We start from the raw sequence: 15263 nt of genomic DNA, 5'->3' as shown, positions 1-15263 counted from the left end.
CATGTTTGCGATACCAATTTCTTACCATTAGTTACTTTATTTTAAAGTCTCACTTCCAAACACATTTTCATAATCTGAAGTGGAAATAGTAATTCAAGCACAACACACGAGTTTGACTTCCCCAACACCATTATACAACCCACACTATGTCTACGGAGCCTCTATAGATAAAGATGAGTGCAATGATAATGCCGGCAATAAGGCCCCGGCTATACCTAAAATAGAATACACAAAGAACAAAAGATACATGACCCCGTGATGAAGTGGGGCTCACCAAGTCAGTTGGGAAGAAGGTGTACTGCTATCATTGATCAATATCTCCTGCTGTGGAACCGCCTTCATCCATTTAAAGATACAACGCCCCCGACAAAAGGGACGTTAGTATCGTCGAATTGTACTAGTATAAAAACAAAACACCAATTTAAGAAATCAGAAATACAAGATGAATATGATGAACCAGTGTGGCAATAGAATAATATAGATAACCGTTTAAACCATAACAAGCTTATTAAAAGATATCAATAACATTTATAAGATTTAAGATGAGATACTTTGTAACCATCTTAATACAAAGCGGCCCCGCCGCCTCACCCGATGTATGCCGGTGGAGGTATACGTACAATACCACAGTACCAAGAACCTACACAAAGCGGATATGCCGCCTCATCCCAATGTATGCTGGTGGAAATGCATCAACGATACCAACACCAACACAAAGCGGCTATGCCGCCTCACCCCAATGTATGCGGGTGTTGGTGCCACAACAATACCAAAACTATACACAAAGCGGTTGTACCGCCTCACCCAATATAATCGGGTGGAGGTACAGTCCCACAATATCATAATCCCTACACAAAGCGGTCATGCCGCCTTACCCCAATATATATGTGGGTGGAGGTGTATCACAGTAACAATCTCTATACCATAATCCCCACACCAAGCGGTCATGTCGCCTCACCCCAATATATGCGGGTAGGGGTGTATCACAATCACAAACTCTACACAACTTGGCATAATAACTTTCACATAAATCACGACTAGAAATTATAACATGTGAATACATAATCCATAGTTTGGGACACATCCTCAATTTATAATAAAATATGATAAGAGAATTTGAAACATGAATTGAACATATATCTTTATCACAAAACTTATCGGAATACTCGATTTATAATCAACATCTCAGAACTTACAAGGATAATGGAAATTCCAATTCTTAAAGAAGAGTTTAGCCAACATACATCACTTGAGGTTCCTTACACTCTAAATGTTCCGGAATTCTCAGCAACTTCAATCTATTATAGCAATATAACAAATTGAATCAAAATTAGGAAGATGATCATGGTTCTAGCTCATTTGAGCATTTTATCAAACAATTAGTGTGCATTAAGGTTCCAAGGTCCTTTTATGAAGAATTCCATCATCCCACAACTCAATCTTTACCATTTTTAGCTCAACAATCTTCCTACACCCTTTTATAACACATGCATGTAAATAAACAACCCTCCTGCCCAGAAATTATCTTGCTAATTGTCCATTTCTACATAAAATTCGAAAGTGAGGGTCAGGGTGTAGAATTTTACCTCTAGGATGAAGACCTAGTGAGTTTCCCTTCTTAATCTTCCAAAACTTGGGCAAGAATTGAAGAACAATTATTGAAGAACCCTTTCTCATTCCAGGGCACTCTCTCTCACTCTAAAATATTAGATTATAACTAAATAATGGCCCAAAAAGTGTATTTAACGAAATAGGGTTGGGTTTTAAAAACCTAAAATGGAGCTCCGGAATGGTTCTGCGACCGCATAATGGATATACGGACCGCATATCGGTCGCATAATTGCTGACAAAAATGATCAAAAATCTGTATGTGTATGCGGTCCCTATGCGGCACCATGAAACATTATTTTCTTTGTAAAATTTACCGGGCTTTACACTTAAGTACTTCGAAGTTTCCCGGGGTGTTACACTTCCTATATACCAAGTGCTATTTGAGATGGTGAACAAGGTACTGCTGCCTCGAGCTGAGAGAAGATCTATCACCTCTCGTGTATACCTATTCCTCATGGAAGTACTGGTTAACTTCACTACCACCAATCTGCCTGGGATTATGATAGAGCATATGAACAAAGTGGCAGACTTTAAAGATGGTAATCATAGGCTGCCGTATGGGTTCCTTCTCACCAAGGTCTTTAAGCACTTCAAGGTTCCTCAAGGACAAGCTAAAATGGGCATAAAGAAGCAAACCTTCTCCAAAGCTACTCTTGAAGAATGTGAGTGTATCGAGAAAATTTGAGGGGTTGGAAGCACTTCTACCATATCTCAGCTGATCAATGCTCAGAACAGTGCTACCTCGGAGATAAGAAAATTGAAAACAAGGAATGCTATCCTTGAGACTCAGTTAAGTCAGCTGTAGGAGGCACTGGTTCCAGTTGTTCTCAATGAGAATAGGTTGCTCGTCTAACAAAAGAGAATGTTGAGCCTAGGAAACAAGTGGATGACCTGAAAGAGAGACTGCTCAACGAGCAAATGTCAGCAAATGCTCGAATGGATTTAGTCCTCCAAGCCCTCTCTAAGCCATCTCCTTCAAGTGCTCCCTAAACAGTGTCCAGTTTTTAGTGATCAGTCTATTCCCCAGTGTCAGTTTTTATGATGATGTTTGTGGTTTTTTTTGTTTGTTCAAAACTGTGGATGGTGGTAGTAACATTGACTCTGCTCCTATTGAAAAATCCAAATTAATGCTAATGCCAGCTTTTCCCTTTTTTCTAACTATGCCTTGTCTTTATGTTCTATTTTTAGTCATGTTGTGTGCACATAAGTGGCATGAGCTAACTCAAGCTAGACTTCTTTTTGCTATATACTTGTTGCTCTTCTTCTTATGATGCCAAAAGGGGGAAGATTAATGTGCATAATTGATTAATGAGCACTGATTAAGGGGGAATACAGACTCAGGGGGAAACTTGTCCGGGATGTTTAAATTATAAGTTTGTCATCATCAAAAAAGGGGAAATTGATAGGTTACAAGTACCTTGCTTTATATTTTGATGATCTAACAAATTTATTGTCAAAAACAAGATAAGGAACCAGTTACATATCCTCAAGACCTTAAGATCGAAAGGTTCCAGCTTGGAATATGCTTTGACTCTTCAGAGTCAGAGGAACAACATAGGGAACAAATAACTATCGTTTCCCGAGAAAACAGTACAAGTCAACTGCCCCAACTATAAAGTTGTTGTCTGCACACGCTACAGTGCAGAAATAGTGCAGTAGTCAACTTTATGGGGAGTGTTTTTTACCTACCTTGCTTACATCATCCTAGTGATGTCACAAATGCATTATTAACATCAAGGAAGGTAAACACAAATTTGTTGTTCTCTTAGAGAAATCATTGAATCTCTCACACGGTCATTGATCATCAAGCAATCAATTCTCAAGTGCATCAAGAACAAAGAACAACACTACTACGGACCAGTTCCCCACGACAAGTCATTGTATGTCCTTAGTTGAGTTATAACTTTGTAATAGTTCTTAAATAGTATTTCCTACTTAGCTTGTTCAGAAGTATTGAGCAACATTGATAACATGTTATTCGAAAGGAAAGGCTGGTTTTATAGTTGTGTTAACAAAAGCTTAACAGGGCTCCGTCAATCTTCGTATGCCATATTATTTCTAGGGAAAATAACATCGTAGATACGCTTTCAAAATAATAGCTGAAAAAATGTATATATTATTGCGAAAGCCGAATATATAGAGAGTGATTAAATCACAACTACTATATCTAAAGATAGCTAATAACTAGTAAGTGAGACAATAATAAAAAAAACACCAGAAATTAATAAGGTTCGGCAAAATTTGATTTTTGCCTAGTCCCCGTACACAATCAACTCAAACTTTATTTCACTCCAAAAATACAAGTGAAATACTACAAGAGAAAAAGAAGATTCAAATGACTTAGGAGAAAAGAAGGCAGGTGAGAGATGTTTTACAAATGAATAAAACCCTTGCTATTTATAGAATGGAAATTGCCTTAATAATGTCATGCATGACATCATATTAAGTGTGATCATAGTAGAGAAAGGAGTGTTACCTGTGGACATAAGATCAGGAGCAGTCTTTGTTGAGTCAAACTTCTCGGAACTATCAGTTGGATCTACCTTTGACCTTTTTGTCATAGGCGAGCTTGAAATTTTCTGATTTTCTTCTTTGTCAGCAGAACTCTGTTCGTCCCCTTTTTCCGGCGAAATAGGAGAAGGGCTTTGGGCCACAAATCTTTTGGGAGTCGAGATTTTGCGACTCCTATGAGAACCAAAACTCGAGTGGGTAGGAAAGGAGAGGGAATGTGGGGGTGACTCTATCCTAGGTTTTTGGTTAGCAGTGGTGTGGGGTGAGGAGTCTAATATCAGTGTTTCAATAGATGAGGAATCGATGGGGATGTCACTTGGAACACTCGAGGTTGTTTGATTTTCAGCCATGGTGAGAAGAAGAGAAGGGATTTGGTAGTTTGAAGAGAGGCAGAAGAATGGGGGGTTTTGAAATTTGATGGGAGGAGTTATGACAGTGATAGATGAATTTATGATGGATGAGGGACCGGTTAAGAAAAGGCGACAGTTTTAGGAGTCGGGTCAATTATTATTAACAGGTGAGACGTTTGGGTTTACAGGATGCATGGAAAATAAACAGACGCACTGATGACGTGGCACTTGTTTTAACCGTTCAAAATTATGCATGAGAGAACAGAGAAACTACTAACCTGGGTCAAGAGAACCAGGTTCCCTGACTAATCTTGCATCTGTAACCTTTGCCATTTTTACCAGCGCGTACTGCATCAACTGCCTATTTGCTCTGTAATCATCATGCGTATCTACCTGTAACGGTATAGAGATGAGTTAGACTTTGCCAGAAAATACTTTTTAGCTAATTTTACCTGATCATGTCTTTCATAGCCAATCATCGAGGGGCCAGGTTCTCAGTTGGGCTTTATCAATCCTAGTGCCAGACGATTTCTTTCAAAATATTCTCTACTCAAAGCCTTGGTAAATATGTCTGCAATCTGATCTTCTGTGGTGCGGAATTTCATGCAAATGTGCCCCTTTTCAACATTGTCTTTAAGGAAGTGATGACGCACGTCAATGTGCTTGGTTCTCTTATGTTGGAATGGATTTTTGGCCATATTGAGTGCACTTGTATTGTCGCATAGGAGAGGCACACAATTTGAGAACACTCCAAAGTCTTCCAGCTGCTGCTTGATCCACAGCAATTGAGCACAGCAAGAAGCAGTTGCTACATATTCTGCTTCTGCAGTTGAGAGTGCCACTGAGTTTTGCTTCCTTGTACCCCACGAGATTAGACAAGAACCCAGGAAATGTGCCATTCCAGACGTGTTTTTCCTGTCCACCAGATATCCTACATAATCAGCACCAGCATATCCAATAAGATCAAAGTTATCACCTGAGGGATAGTAGAGAACCATGTCCTTCGTTCCTTTGAGATATCTCAATATTCTCTTGTCAGCCTTCAGATGAGATTCCTTTGGATTGGATTGAAAACTTGCACAAAGGCCCACGCTGAACACAATGTCTGGTCTGCTTGCAGTAAGATACAAGAGTAACCCTATGATCCCTCTATACATGGTCTGATTTACAGGGGAACCAGGTTTATCTATGTCTAGACGAGTAGCTGTGGCAATAAGGGTGTCGATGACTTTTGATGCTTCCATGTCAAACCTTTTCAGCAATTCCTTGATGTACTTCTGCTGACTTATCAATGTTCCCTTCTAAGATTGCTTCACTTGAAGTCCTAGAAAGAAATTTAATTTGCCCATCATACTCATCTCGAACTCACTCCCCATGAGTTTTGCAAATTCTTCACAAAGAGAATCAGTTGTGGCTCCAAAGATGATATCATCAACATATACCTGAACAATGAGCATATTCCTCCCTCGTTTCTTCAGAAAAAGAGTGTTGTTAATTTTTTCTCTTGTAAATCTATTTTTAGAAGGAATTTTGACAACCTTTCATACCAAGCCCGGGGAGCCTGCTTTAGCCCGTACAATGCCTTGTCCAGTTTGAACACATGCTCAGGATGCTCGTGACTCTGAAAACTAAAAGGCTGGTTGACATAGACTTCATCTTTCAGATAGCCATTTAGTAATACACTTTTGACATCCATTTGGAACAGTGTGAACTTCATGCAAAGGCGATAAGAATTCCAATGGGTTCCATTCGAGCAATTGGAGCAAACCTTTCATCATAATTGATCCCTTCTTCCTGATTGTAGCCTTAAACTACAAGCCTTGCCTTGTTTCTTGTTGTATTTCCAAACTCATCAAGTTTGTTCCTGATACCCACCTGGCTCCTATGATGGTTCGATCTGCAGGTCGAGGGACCAGGTGCCATACCTTGTTTCTTTCAAATTGATGCAGCTCCTCTTGCATAGTTGTGATCCAGTCTGTATTTTTCAACGCTTCTTTGATGTTTTTGGGCTCTATTTGAGAAAGAAAGGCTGAAAAGGCAAGTGAATTTCTGGCTTTTGATCTGGTTTGAACACTTGAGTCAAGAGGGGTGATTATGTTGTCAAGAGGATGTGAGCTTTTGTGCTTCCAGTTTGATACCTGAATATCATTTGTATAGGACCCATGTATATCTGACTAAGGTTTTTGGCCGCTTCTTACTTCAGCAAATGGAGTACCTTGGACTGCATCAGCAACACTATTTTCAGCTTCAATTGTTGTGATCGTGGGACCATGTTCCTCTCCAATGGATGGAGATGTATTTGCGTTATCTTTACTGGATTCCTTGACATGACTCATCATGTCTGCCTTTCCATTTGCCATGTCAATAACTTCACCTAGAACAGATAAAGGTTCTTCATCTTGGTCAACATGTCTGTCCTTCTCACAGGAGAGGTGAGATTCATCAAAGATCACATGTATACTTTCTTTAACACATTGAGTCCTTTTGTTGTATACTTTGTAAGCTTTGCTTTGGGATGAGTATCCCAGAAAGATTCCTTCATCACTTTTGGCATCGAACTTTCCAATAGCTTCCTTTCCATTGTTGAGGACAAAACGTTTACACCCAAAAGTCCTTAGATGTGTCAGCTTGGGCTTCCTTCCATTTAGCAGTTCATATGAAGTCTTGTTCAGATGGGACCTGATCATGCACCTGTTCACCAAGTAGCAAGCGGTATTGACAGCTTCTGCCCAGAAATTCTTTGCGATCCCACTGTCAATCAACATTATTCTTGCCATGTCTTCAAGAGTTCTATTTTTCCTCTCCATAACACCATATTGTTGAGGTGTTCTTGGAGCCGAAAAATTGTCAGTGATACCATTTTCAGTACATAACTCATCAAATTTGGCATTGTCGAACTTTGTCCTATGATCAAACCTGATGCAAGCTACATTATTACCCATCTTCACTTGAATCCTTTTGACGAAAGCAACAAACACTTCAAAGGTTTCATCCTTGGTTCTGAGAAACAGAGTCCAGGTGAATCTGGAGTAATCGTCAACTATAACAAATATATATTTCTTTCCTCCCCTGCTTGCCATCCTCATGGGTCCACATAGATCCATGTGAAGAAGATAAAGTGACTTTGAGGTATTGACTTCCTTTTTGGGCTTGAATGTGGATCTGACTTGCTTGCCTTTTACACATGCATCACACACTTTGTGATCCTTGAAACTTGATTTGGGCAGACCATGAACCAGGTCCTTCCTGACCAATTTGTTCAGCAACATGAAGCTTGCATGACCCAACCTCCTACTCCATAATTCAGCATCATCATCAATAGCACTTAGACAGTTGAGATCACCATACTGCAGAGACTCAAAATCAACAACATAGACATTTTTGTATCTTTTTGCTACTAGCACCACCTCACCAGTCACTATGTTTGTGACTGTACATATTTTTGACACAAATTCCACCTTGCTTCCCTTGTCACAGATTTGGGAAACACTTACCAAGTTGTACTTCAACTCGTTCACGTAGTACACATTTTCAATTGAGTGTGAAAGAGACTTCCCAATCCTTCTAACTCCCAAAATGTATCCTTTCTTGCCATTTCCAAAGGATGCACTCCCTCCTTGCAGGGCTTTAAGTGAAAGGAAATTATTTGTACTTCCAGTCATGTGCTTTGAGCAGCCACTATCCATGTACCATTGTAGGTTGCTTCCTTTCACTGTTCCCTACACAAGAAAAGCAAGAGTTAGACTTAGGAACCCAAACGAGATTGGGTCCCTTGTAATGAGGAAAGGGGTGAATGAGGGATCTTCTGGTCCAAGCAAGCATCATGCGTTTTTTATATGAGGGACCAGGTTCTCTACCAGTAGTTAGTTAATCATAAGTCTTTGTGGGAACGATACTCTACTCACTACTATATTACTTGACGACCACGTATACTTGCGTGAGTGTGTTTGGTCACAACAACTTGTTATGAGGATTGTAAGGAATGTTTTCCCTTTGGAACCCAATCCCCTGCATGTTTCCCCCATTGTTGGTGTACATGGCAGTGATAGCATCAGAGGACCAGGTCCACTTGAGTGATTTTTCAAGATCACTCTTCACTCTTCCTAGTTCTTTATGAAGTTGTTTGTTTTTCTCAAGCTCAGCACACAGACTAGACTTCACTGAATTTAACTCACTTTCAAGCTTAATGTATGCCTCGCTTGCAACTTCCTTTCCCTATTGAGAATTTCCAGGCCTACTCTCTATTTTAGGTTCTCCAATTATTTCCTTCAAGTCCACTACCACCACTAATAGGTCATCTCTCTCATGCTCAATGTTAGCAACTCTCTCATCTAAGACTTCTTTTTCCTTTCTTACACACTCAAAGGTCTCTTTTAGGTCTACCACAACGACCATTGGATCATCTCTTTCATGTTCTATATTTGTAATTTTTTCATCTAAGGCATTCTTCTTTTTCTTCAAGTTCTCAATTGTTTCCTTTAAATCAACAACAACTATTACTAAGGCATCTCTGGTTTGTTCTGCTTCTCTTAACTCCACAGTTAAAGTATCTTTATCATTTATAAGACTGTGATGACCATCAATTAACACATTTGCCAAAGAAATGAGTTTTTTAGGAGAATAAGATTTCAAATTTCTCTGAACATCTAGAAAATTTACCTCATCATCGTTGTCATCTTCATCATCATCAGACTGAGCCATCAAGGCAAAAATTGAGTCATACTCAGTTGATTCACTTTCCACTACCATCATTGAACTATAACCATGATCATTTTCTTCTTCAGATTCGCTGGAGGAGTCTCCCTATGCAGCAAGAGCTTGCTTTACAACATTGTCAACGGCATTCTTTCTCTTGCAGCGTTTATCAGGAACCGGGTTCCTCTTGGCTACTTTGTCAAAGTTATTTTTGTACTGATCTTGCTTTAAGATAGGTCACTCCTTGATGAAGTATCCTGGCTTGCCACATTTATGACAGAGATCATAATGTTTTGGCTTGCTAGAGTTTTCCGTTTTTGGAATGCCTCCATTCCTGCGAACCATCTTCTAGAATCTTCTTGTCAAGTAAGCCATATCACCATCCTTACCACTTGAATCATTGTTGTCTGTCTTGAGGACCAGGTTCTTCTCCCTTTTGGGTTCTCTTCTTTCATTGTCCTTCTTCTTCTTCATTTCATATATTCTTAGATTGCCAATAAGTTCATCTATGGTCAGTGTCTGCAAGTCCTTCACCTCTGTAATGGCGTTCACTTTGCTTTCCCAAGAACTGGGCAGAACACTAAGGACTTTCCTGACAAGCTTGTTTCTTGGAATAGTTTCACCAAGAGAGTGAAGCTCATTAATAATGGAGGTGAAGCGAGTGTGCATATCTTGGATGGATTCATCATCTTTCATCCTGAAGAGCTCGTATTCAGTTGTGAGCATTTCGATCTTGGATTGCTTAACCTGTGTTGTTCCTTCGTGAGCTGTCCGAAGAGCCTCCCAGATTTCTTTTGCTGATTGGCATGCCGATATCCTGTTATATTCATCAGGACCAATGCCACAAATAAGAATTTTCTTTGCACGAAAGTTCTTTTCTATGGCCTTTCGATCAGCGTCATTGAATTCCTTCCTCGTCTTGGGAATGGATACAGCTGGGTCACCAAGATTCTTGGTGGGAACAAAAGGTCTGTCACATATGACATCCTATAGCTCAGAATCTTCAGCCATGATGAAGTCGTGCATCCTAATTTTTCACCATCCATAATATTGTCCATTGAACCTAGGTGGTCTGTAAGTAGACTGGCTTTCTTCGAAGTTTGTAGGAGCAGCCATGAGGATCCTTTCTAGGTGTTAACCTGATAGAAAAAACCTGTTCTGATACCAATTGATAGAATATAAGGGTCTACCAAACTCTATAGAGAACCAGGTTCTCTATCAGTTCCTACTAGAACACACGCACACTGCAGTGAGTAGATGACAAGAGGAATTTTACGTGGAAAATTTCCAACTCAACGGGATTAAAAATTACGACCTACCCTTGTAGGATTTCAACTTCACTACTGAGCAACTTTTAGATTACAACGTATGCACCCTAGGAATTAATCTCTTAATCCCTCACTAACTTGTAATACTCTATTACAAGCCACTTTGTAATAACTCTATTACAAAGACTTTATAACTCGACTAACTCTAGCCAAGACTCAAACACAAAGGTTTAAGGTTTACAAAGAGTTTCCTACAGAATACTTCTGAACAAGCTAAGTAGGAAATACAATTTAAGAACTATTACAAAGTTACAACTCAACTAAGGACATACAATGACTTGTTGTGGGGAACTGGTCTGTAGTAGTATTGTTCTTTGTTCTTGATGCACTTGAGAATTGATTGCTTGATGATCAATCACTGTGTGAGAGCTTCAATGATTTCTCTAAGCGAACAACAGATTTGTTTTTACCTTCCTTGATGTTAATAATGCATTTGTGACATCACTAGGATGATGTAAGCAAGGTAGGTAAAAAAAATACTCCCCATAAAGTTGACTGCTGCATTGTTTTTGCACTATAGCGTGTGCAGACAGTAACTTTATAGCTTGGGCAGTTGACTTGTACTGTTTCCTCGGGAAACGATAGTTATTTGTTCCCTCTGTTGTTCCTCTGACTCTGAAGAGTCGAAGCATATTCCAAGCTGGAACCTTTCGATCTTAAGATCTTGAGGATATGTAACCGGTTCCTTATCTGATTCTTGACAATAAGTTTGTTAGATCATCAAAACATAAAACAAGGTACTTGTAACCTATCAGACTTAAATATACTACAGTCGAATTTGTATTCCAGATACTATTTTTAATTGATAACAGCTTATTGTGATCGCAAATGACATTGAAAGCAGAAACAAAAAGAATAAAATTACAAGTAATTTCTACAAACTATTAATTAATCGGAAGTGTACGTAGCGCTTACTTTGGGTCCAATGTTTGTTAGATTCTCAGTACGGATTTAATAAAAGGTAAAGGAACTTATAGTGCGAGAAATAATAAGTTTTGATAGTATTACAATGAAGCGATATGGCAGTAAGAAGTCATATAACTCATCTTAATTTGCTTGGAATTAAGGTGTAATAATTGTTGTTAAGAAGCGAAAAGGATTAACTCCTTATATATTATCCGGCCCCTATATAGTCCTACAGCATTTACTAAATTTTAAGCATTGAGGAACATTAATATTGGACAGTGACTGCTAATAAAGTAGCATGCTCCGCAAACACACATAAAAGACATAAATTTAATTAACTCATGTCTTTGATTCAATTACTCCATTTGGATGACTAAACCATATTAATATGCTCCAATTTTCATGGTTTCTTCTCTGGCAGGTCAACATGATCAATGCGAGTTTCCAACACAGTCTGTCTCCTCTTTGACTCTTCATAACTTAGAATGTAACGGCTGGCGTAAAAATGGAAGTATATGAAGTTTAGTACTCCCAATCCAGCAATAAGAATGTAAAAACGTTCTAGCTTGTTTTGGTTAAGGTCATGACCTCCCAACCATGGCTTTCCGCCGTGTAGTCCACTTAACATCTCAACGATATTGACAATGAGAGTGTTGAGGTAGCTGGCAATGCTTAGACTCAAGAAAAAAATTGCTCCAGCTACACTTCTCATTGTCTCTGGTACCTGGTTATTCAAGAATTCCATGACTGAGACCGCGGCAAATGCTTCTGTCAACCCTGATAGTATGAATTGAGGCAAAAAGAATGCAACACCTAGTGGAGAGATGAATGTGCCTTCTTTCAAGGCCAAGTCTCGGCGCCTTGTTTCTACAAATGCAGCTACTGCTAAGCAAAGAATTGACATGAAAATGCCTATTTTGACTCTTATTTGGAGTGACAATCTGGCTTCCTTCTTAGAGATTTTCGATGCATTGGGAACGTATACACACTCGTATATGAAGATCCATATAGCCAGGGCAATCATAGATGCTAGTCCCATCCACCCGGGAGGAATATTAAAATTCCCAACTCTTGTGTTGGATTGAATTACTTGAAGAACCCCGAATGTGTTCATCTGTTCCATAGTGATGAAACAAGTGATTCCAGCTATCCAAACAGGTAAAATTCCCACTACACATTTCAGCCTTTCGACCTGTTCAACATTGCAGAGTCTCCAGCTATCTTTAGCAACTCCATCACCATTCAATTCACTGCTCGGATCCACAATCACAGCGGCCTTATCTAAGCACTTGAATCTATCTGTGTGTCTAAGCACTGATATCTGGTTTTCTGCAGTTTCCTTAGGGACAGGTTCATAAAGGGAATTTGATGTTGGTACAACGCGAACGTGTCTCTTTCTGCAAGCTGCATTTATAACCTTTGCCATGTCGATAAAAACACATCCTTGAGGCTTCAAACGGATGTAAGTGTTGCGACCAATCAAGAAAATCATAATGGAAAGAGCTAAACAGCAAGTTGGGATTAGGAAGCCAATAAACCAGCTGATATTTGTCTGGATGTAGATAACAACTGTGAGAGCAATGATAAGGGCAATGGTGAATGAAAAGTACCACCAATTGAAGAAACTTTTGAGCTGAGACCTTCCCTTCTCTGTATTAGTGTCAAATTGATCAGCCCCAAAGGCGATGTTACAAGCTCGGATACCTCCTGAACCTATAGCCATAAATCCAAGACCTGCAAAAAGGAATGCAAGCTGCCATTTGTGTGGATCGGAACAAGTTGCAAGGCCCTGACAATTAGGTGGCCTGAGTTCATCTACTCCAGCGGTTAGAGTCACCATTCCCATCCCCTGCCAAAAGAACAAGAATGGGGGCTTTCAACCAGTTGTTCCTAATGACATAGCGGAATTTAAACTTAATGGGTTCAACTTTATTGTCAAAATTCTGGGTTCAATATAATATTTGTTAACATTTTAGTAGATTTTTATATGTATATATATACTCGTGTCAAGAGTTCTAGATTCAGATAAATCCGTAGCCAAAAAGTTAGGACCACATACCTTTGCTACTAGACTCACATACACATCGAGATTTTAGCCCTTATCCATATAGCAGTTTAAAATAAAAATTTGCGCAAAAGGGAAAATAGGAAAGAAAAAGAATCTACTTATAAGGTATTGAATACTTTTTAATGGTGTTAGAATTTTTGGGAAAAACCATGCGGGCATGGCCTAAAGCGTCAATTTAAAACCAAGGAAAAGAAATTTTTTTAATACCAGGAAAGAAGCAAGGGAACCAAAGAGGAGAGTGAGGAATCTGCCAAGGTGAGCATCAGCGAAGAAAGCACCAGCTAAAGGTGTAATGTTGGAGCAGCCAGACCATATACTGACCACGTTCACCAAAAATACTCCCCCCATATTGTATTTGGTCCGCAAATATGTGGTCATGTTGGATATCAAACTCACCGACGCCAATTTCTCAAACGATTCATTCCCTTCAGAAACATTACACACACAAACAGATCAACACAGTCTTTATATATTTACATTAATATTGTCTGTGGATAAATTATGGGTTGATGAATTGGATGTTTTTTGTCTTTACCAAGAATGAATGCGATGGCTGTCCATCCTCCCTTTTTCCTTGTGGAACGAGGAACGATTGGAGCAATATTTGATTCTTCAGGGGAAGAATATTGGCTTGCATTGATGATCTCTTCAGCCATTTCTCCTCTCTAGGTAGTGTTTGTTCTCTATTCGCAAATGGCAATTAAATAGTCAAGATGTTGCTTCTAATTCCATGATGTGGTGAAAACTGAAAATGTGTTTGTAGATACAAAGAAGAAAAGGTAACCGGTGCTCTCAACATTCAATGAGAAGAAAGAGAGAGAGAGAGAGAGAGAGAGAGAGAGAGAGAGAGAGAGAGAGAGAGAGAGAGAGAGAGAGAGAGAGAGAGAGAGAGAGAGAGAGAGAGAGAGGGAACAAATTAGACTGATGGCTTACATTTACCATCACCTGCCGAATTTTGTGGGAAATGCACGTTTATTCTTTCTTCATTTTTTCTTTTTCCCTTTCCCGTTTTATAAAAGTTTTAAAAGCACCAAAATCCTAAGAATGTACTGCCATTTGATTTCAACTCAACCTACCTATCAGCATAGCAGGTTCCAATTTCTAACAAAAAAAAGGTTATGACAAGTTAACGTAGCAGAGAATAGGTTTAGCTATATTCAATCCTCTTGAACTTAATTTGTATATGTCGACTTCAACTAGTTTAGAATTGATATATGTAGTTAATTAATTGATTGTCATGTGCTTTTCATTTTTTTACTTATCTAGCGTGTAGTTCAATAGTAGCAATTCAAGCTTGCGTCTTACCAAAAAAAATATATATATTAAAGAACAATAATACTCAGGAATGAGGAAACAACAACTAATGATCATAAAGTTTTATAGCTCACTTCTCTCCGGAATAAATTAAAGAAAAATGGAACCATGGCATGCATGCATGTCCTTATTGCACGTAAATTTGTTTGTAGATAAACAAGACAGGAATGATGTTTTAAGTGAATGTGATAATGCAAACCATGCATATAATCCTCAAAATCTAATAATGACATTGATATTGTCTTCATTTGCTGTCAACTTCACCCATTAAAGTAAATATCTTAGTTATTCGACAAAAAGCTTGGATCCATTATATGTATCATAATAGTCTAAATCATACTCGTGAAAAGAAAGGGGGAGGATTTTGAGGTGGTTTGAATTGAAAATTCGAAGTAGAAGATGAACATGGAAAAAGATGATATGTGTATCGCACTGTGTATCACATATATATCATATTTGTATCAAATATGTATCACATAT

The 15263-nt window shown here is 38.8% G+C and overlaps 1 protein-coding gene across 1 annotated transcript; it reads right to left on the bottom strand.

The window, feature by feature from the left end:
• Positions 1–11713: 11713 nt before the first annotated feature.
• Positions 11714–14252, bottom strand: LOC107769569 (protein NRT1/ PTR FAMILY 2.8-like). Its single transcript, XM_016588795.2, has 3 exons — positions 14005–14252; positions 13677–13894; positions 11714–13250 (listed from the first exon to the last, which is right to left on the bottom strand). Exons 1-3 carry the CDS (start codon positions 14123–14125, stop codon positions 11802–11804), a joined length of 1788 nt encoding a protein of 595 aa, XP_016444281.2. The 5' UTR covers positions 14126–14252; the 3' UTR covers positions 11714–11801.
• Between the last annotated feature and the right edge of the window lie 1011 nt (positions 14253–15263).

This window comes from Nicotiana tabacum, chromosome 4, assembly GCF_000715075.1.
Source record: "Nicotiana tabacum cultivar K326 chromosome 4, ASM71507v2, whole genome shotgun sequence".
Taxonomy (NCBI): Eukaryota; Viridiplantae; Streptophyta; class Magnoliopsida; order Solanales; family Solanaceae; genus Nicotiana; species Nicotiana tabacum.
This window is presented reverse-complemented; position numbering and strand designations above follow the sequence as displayed.

Coding starts and splice junctions, on each gene's coding strand:
- LOC107769569 (XM_016588795.2), bottom strand. CDS start 14,125: ATGGCTGAAGAGATCATCAATGCAAGCCAATATTCTTCCCCTGAAGAA. Junction 13,895..14,004: donor AGCCATCGCATTCATTCTTG/GTAAAGACAAAA, acceptor ATGTTTCTGAAG/GGAATGAATCGTTTGAGAAA. Junction 13,251..13,676: donor GTTCCCTTGCTTCTTTCCTG/GTATTAAAAAAA, acceptor TTCTTTTGGCAG/GGGATGGGAATGGTGACTCT.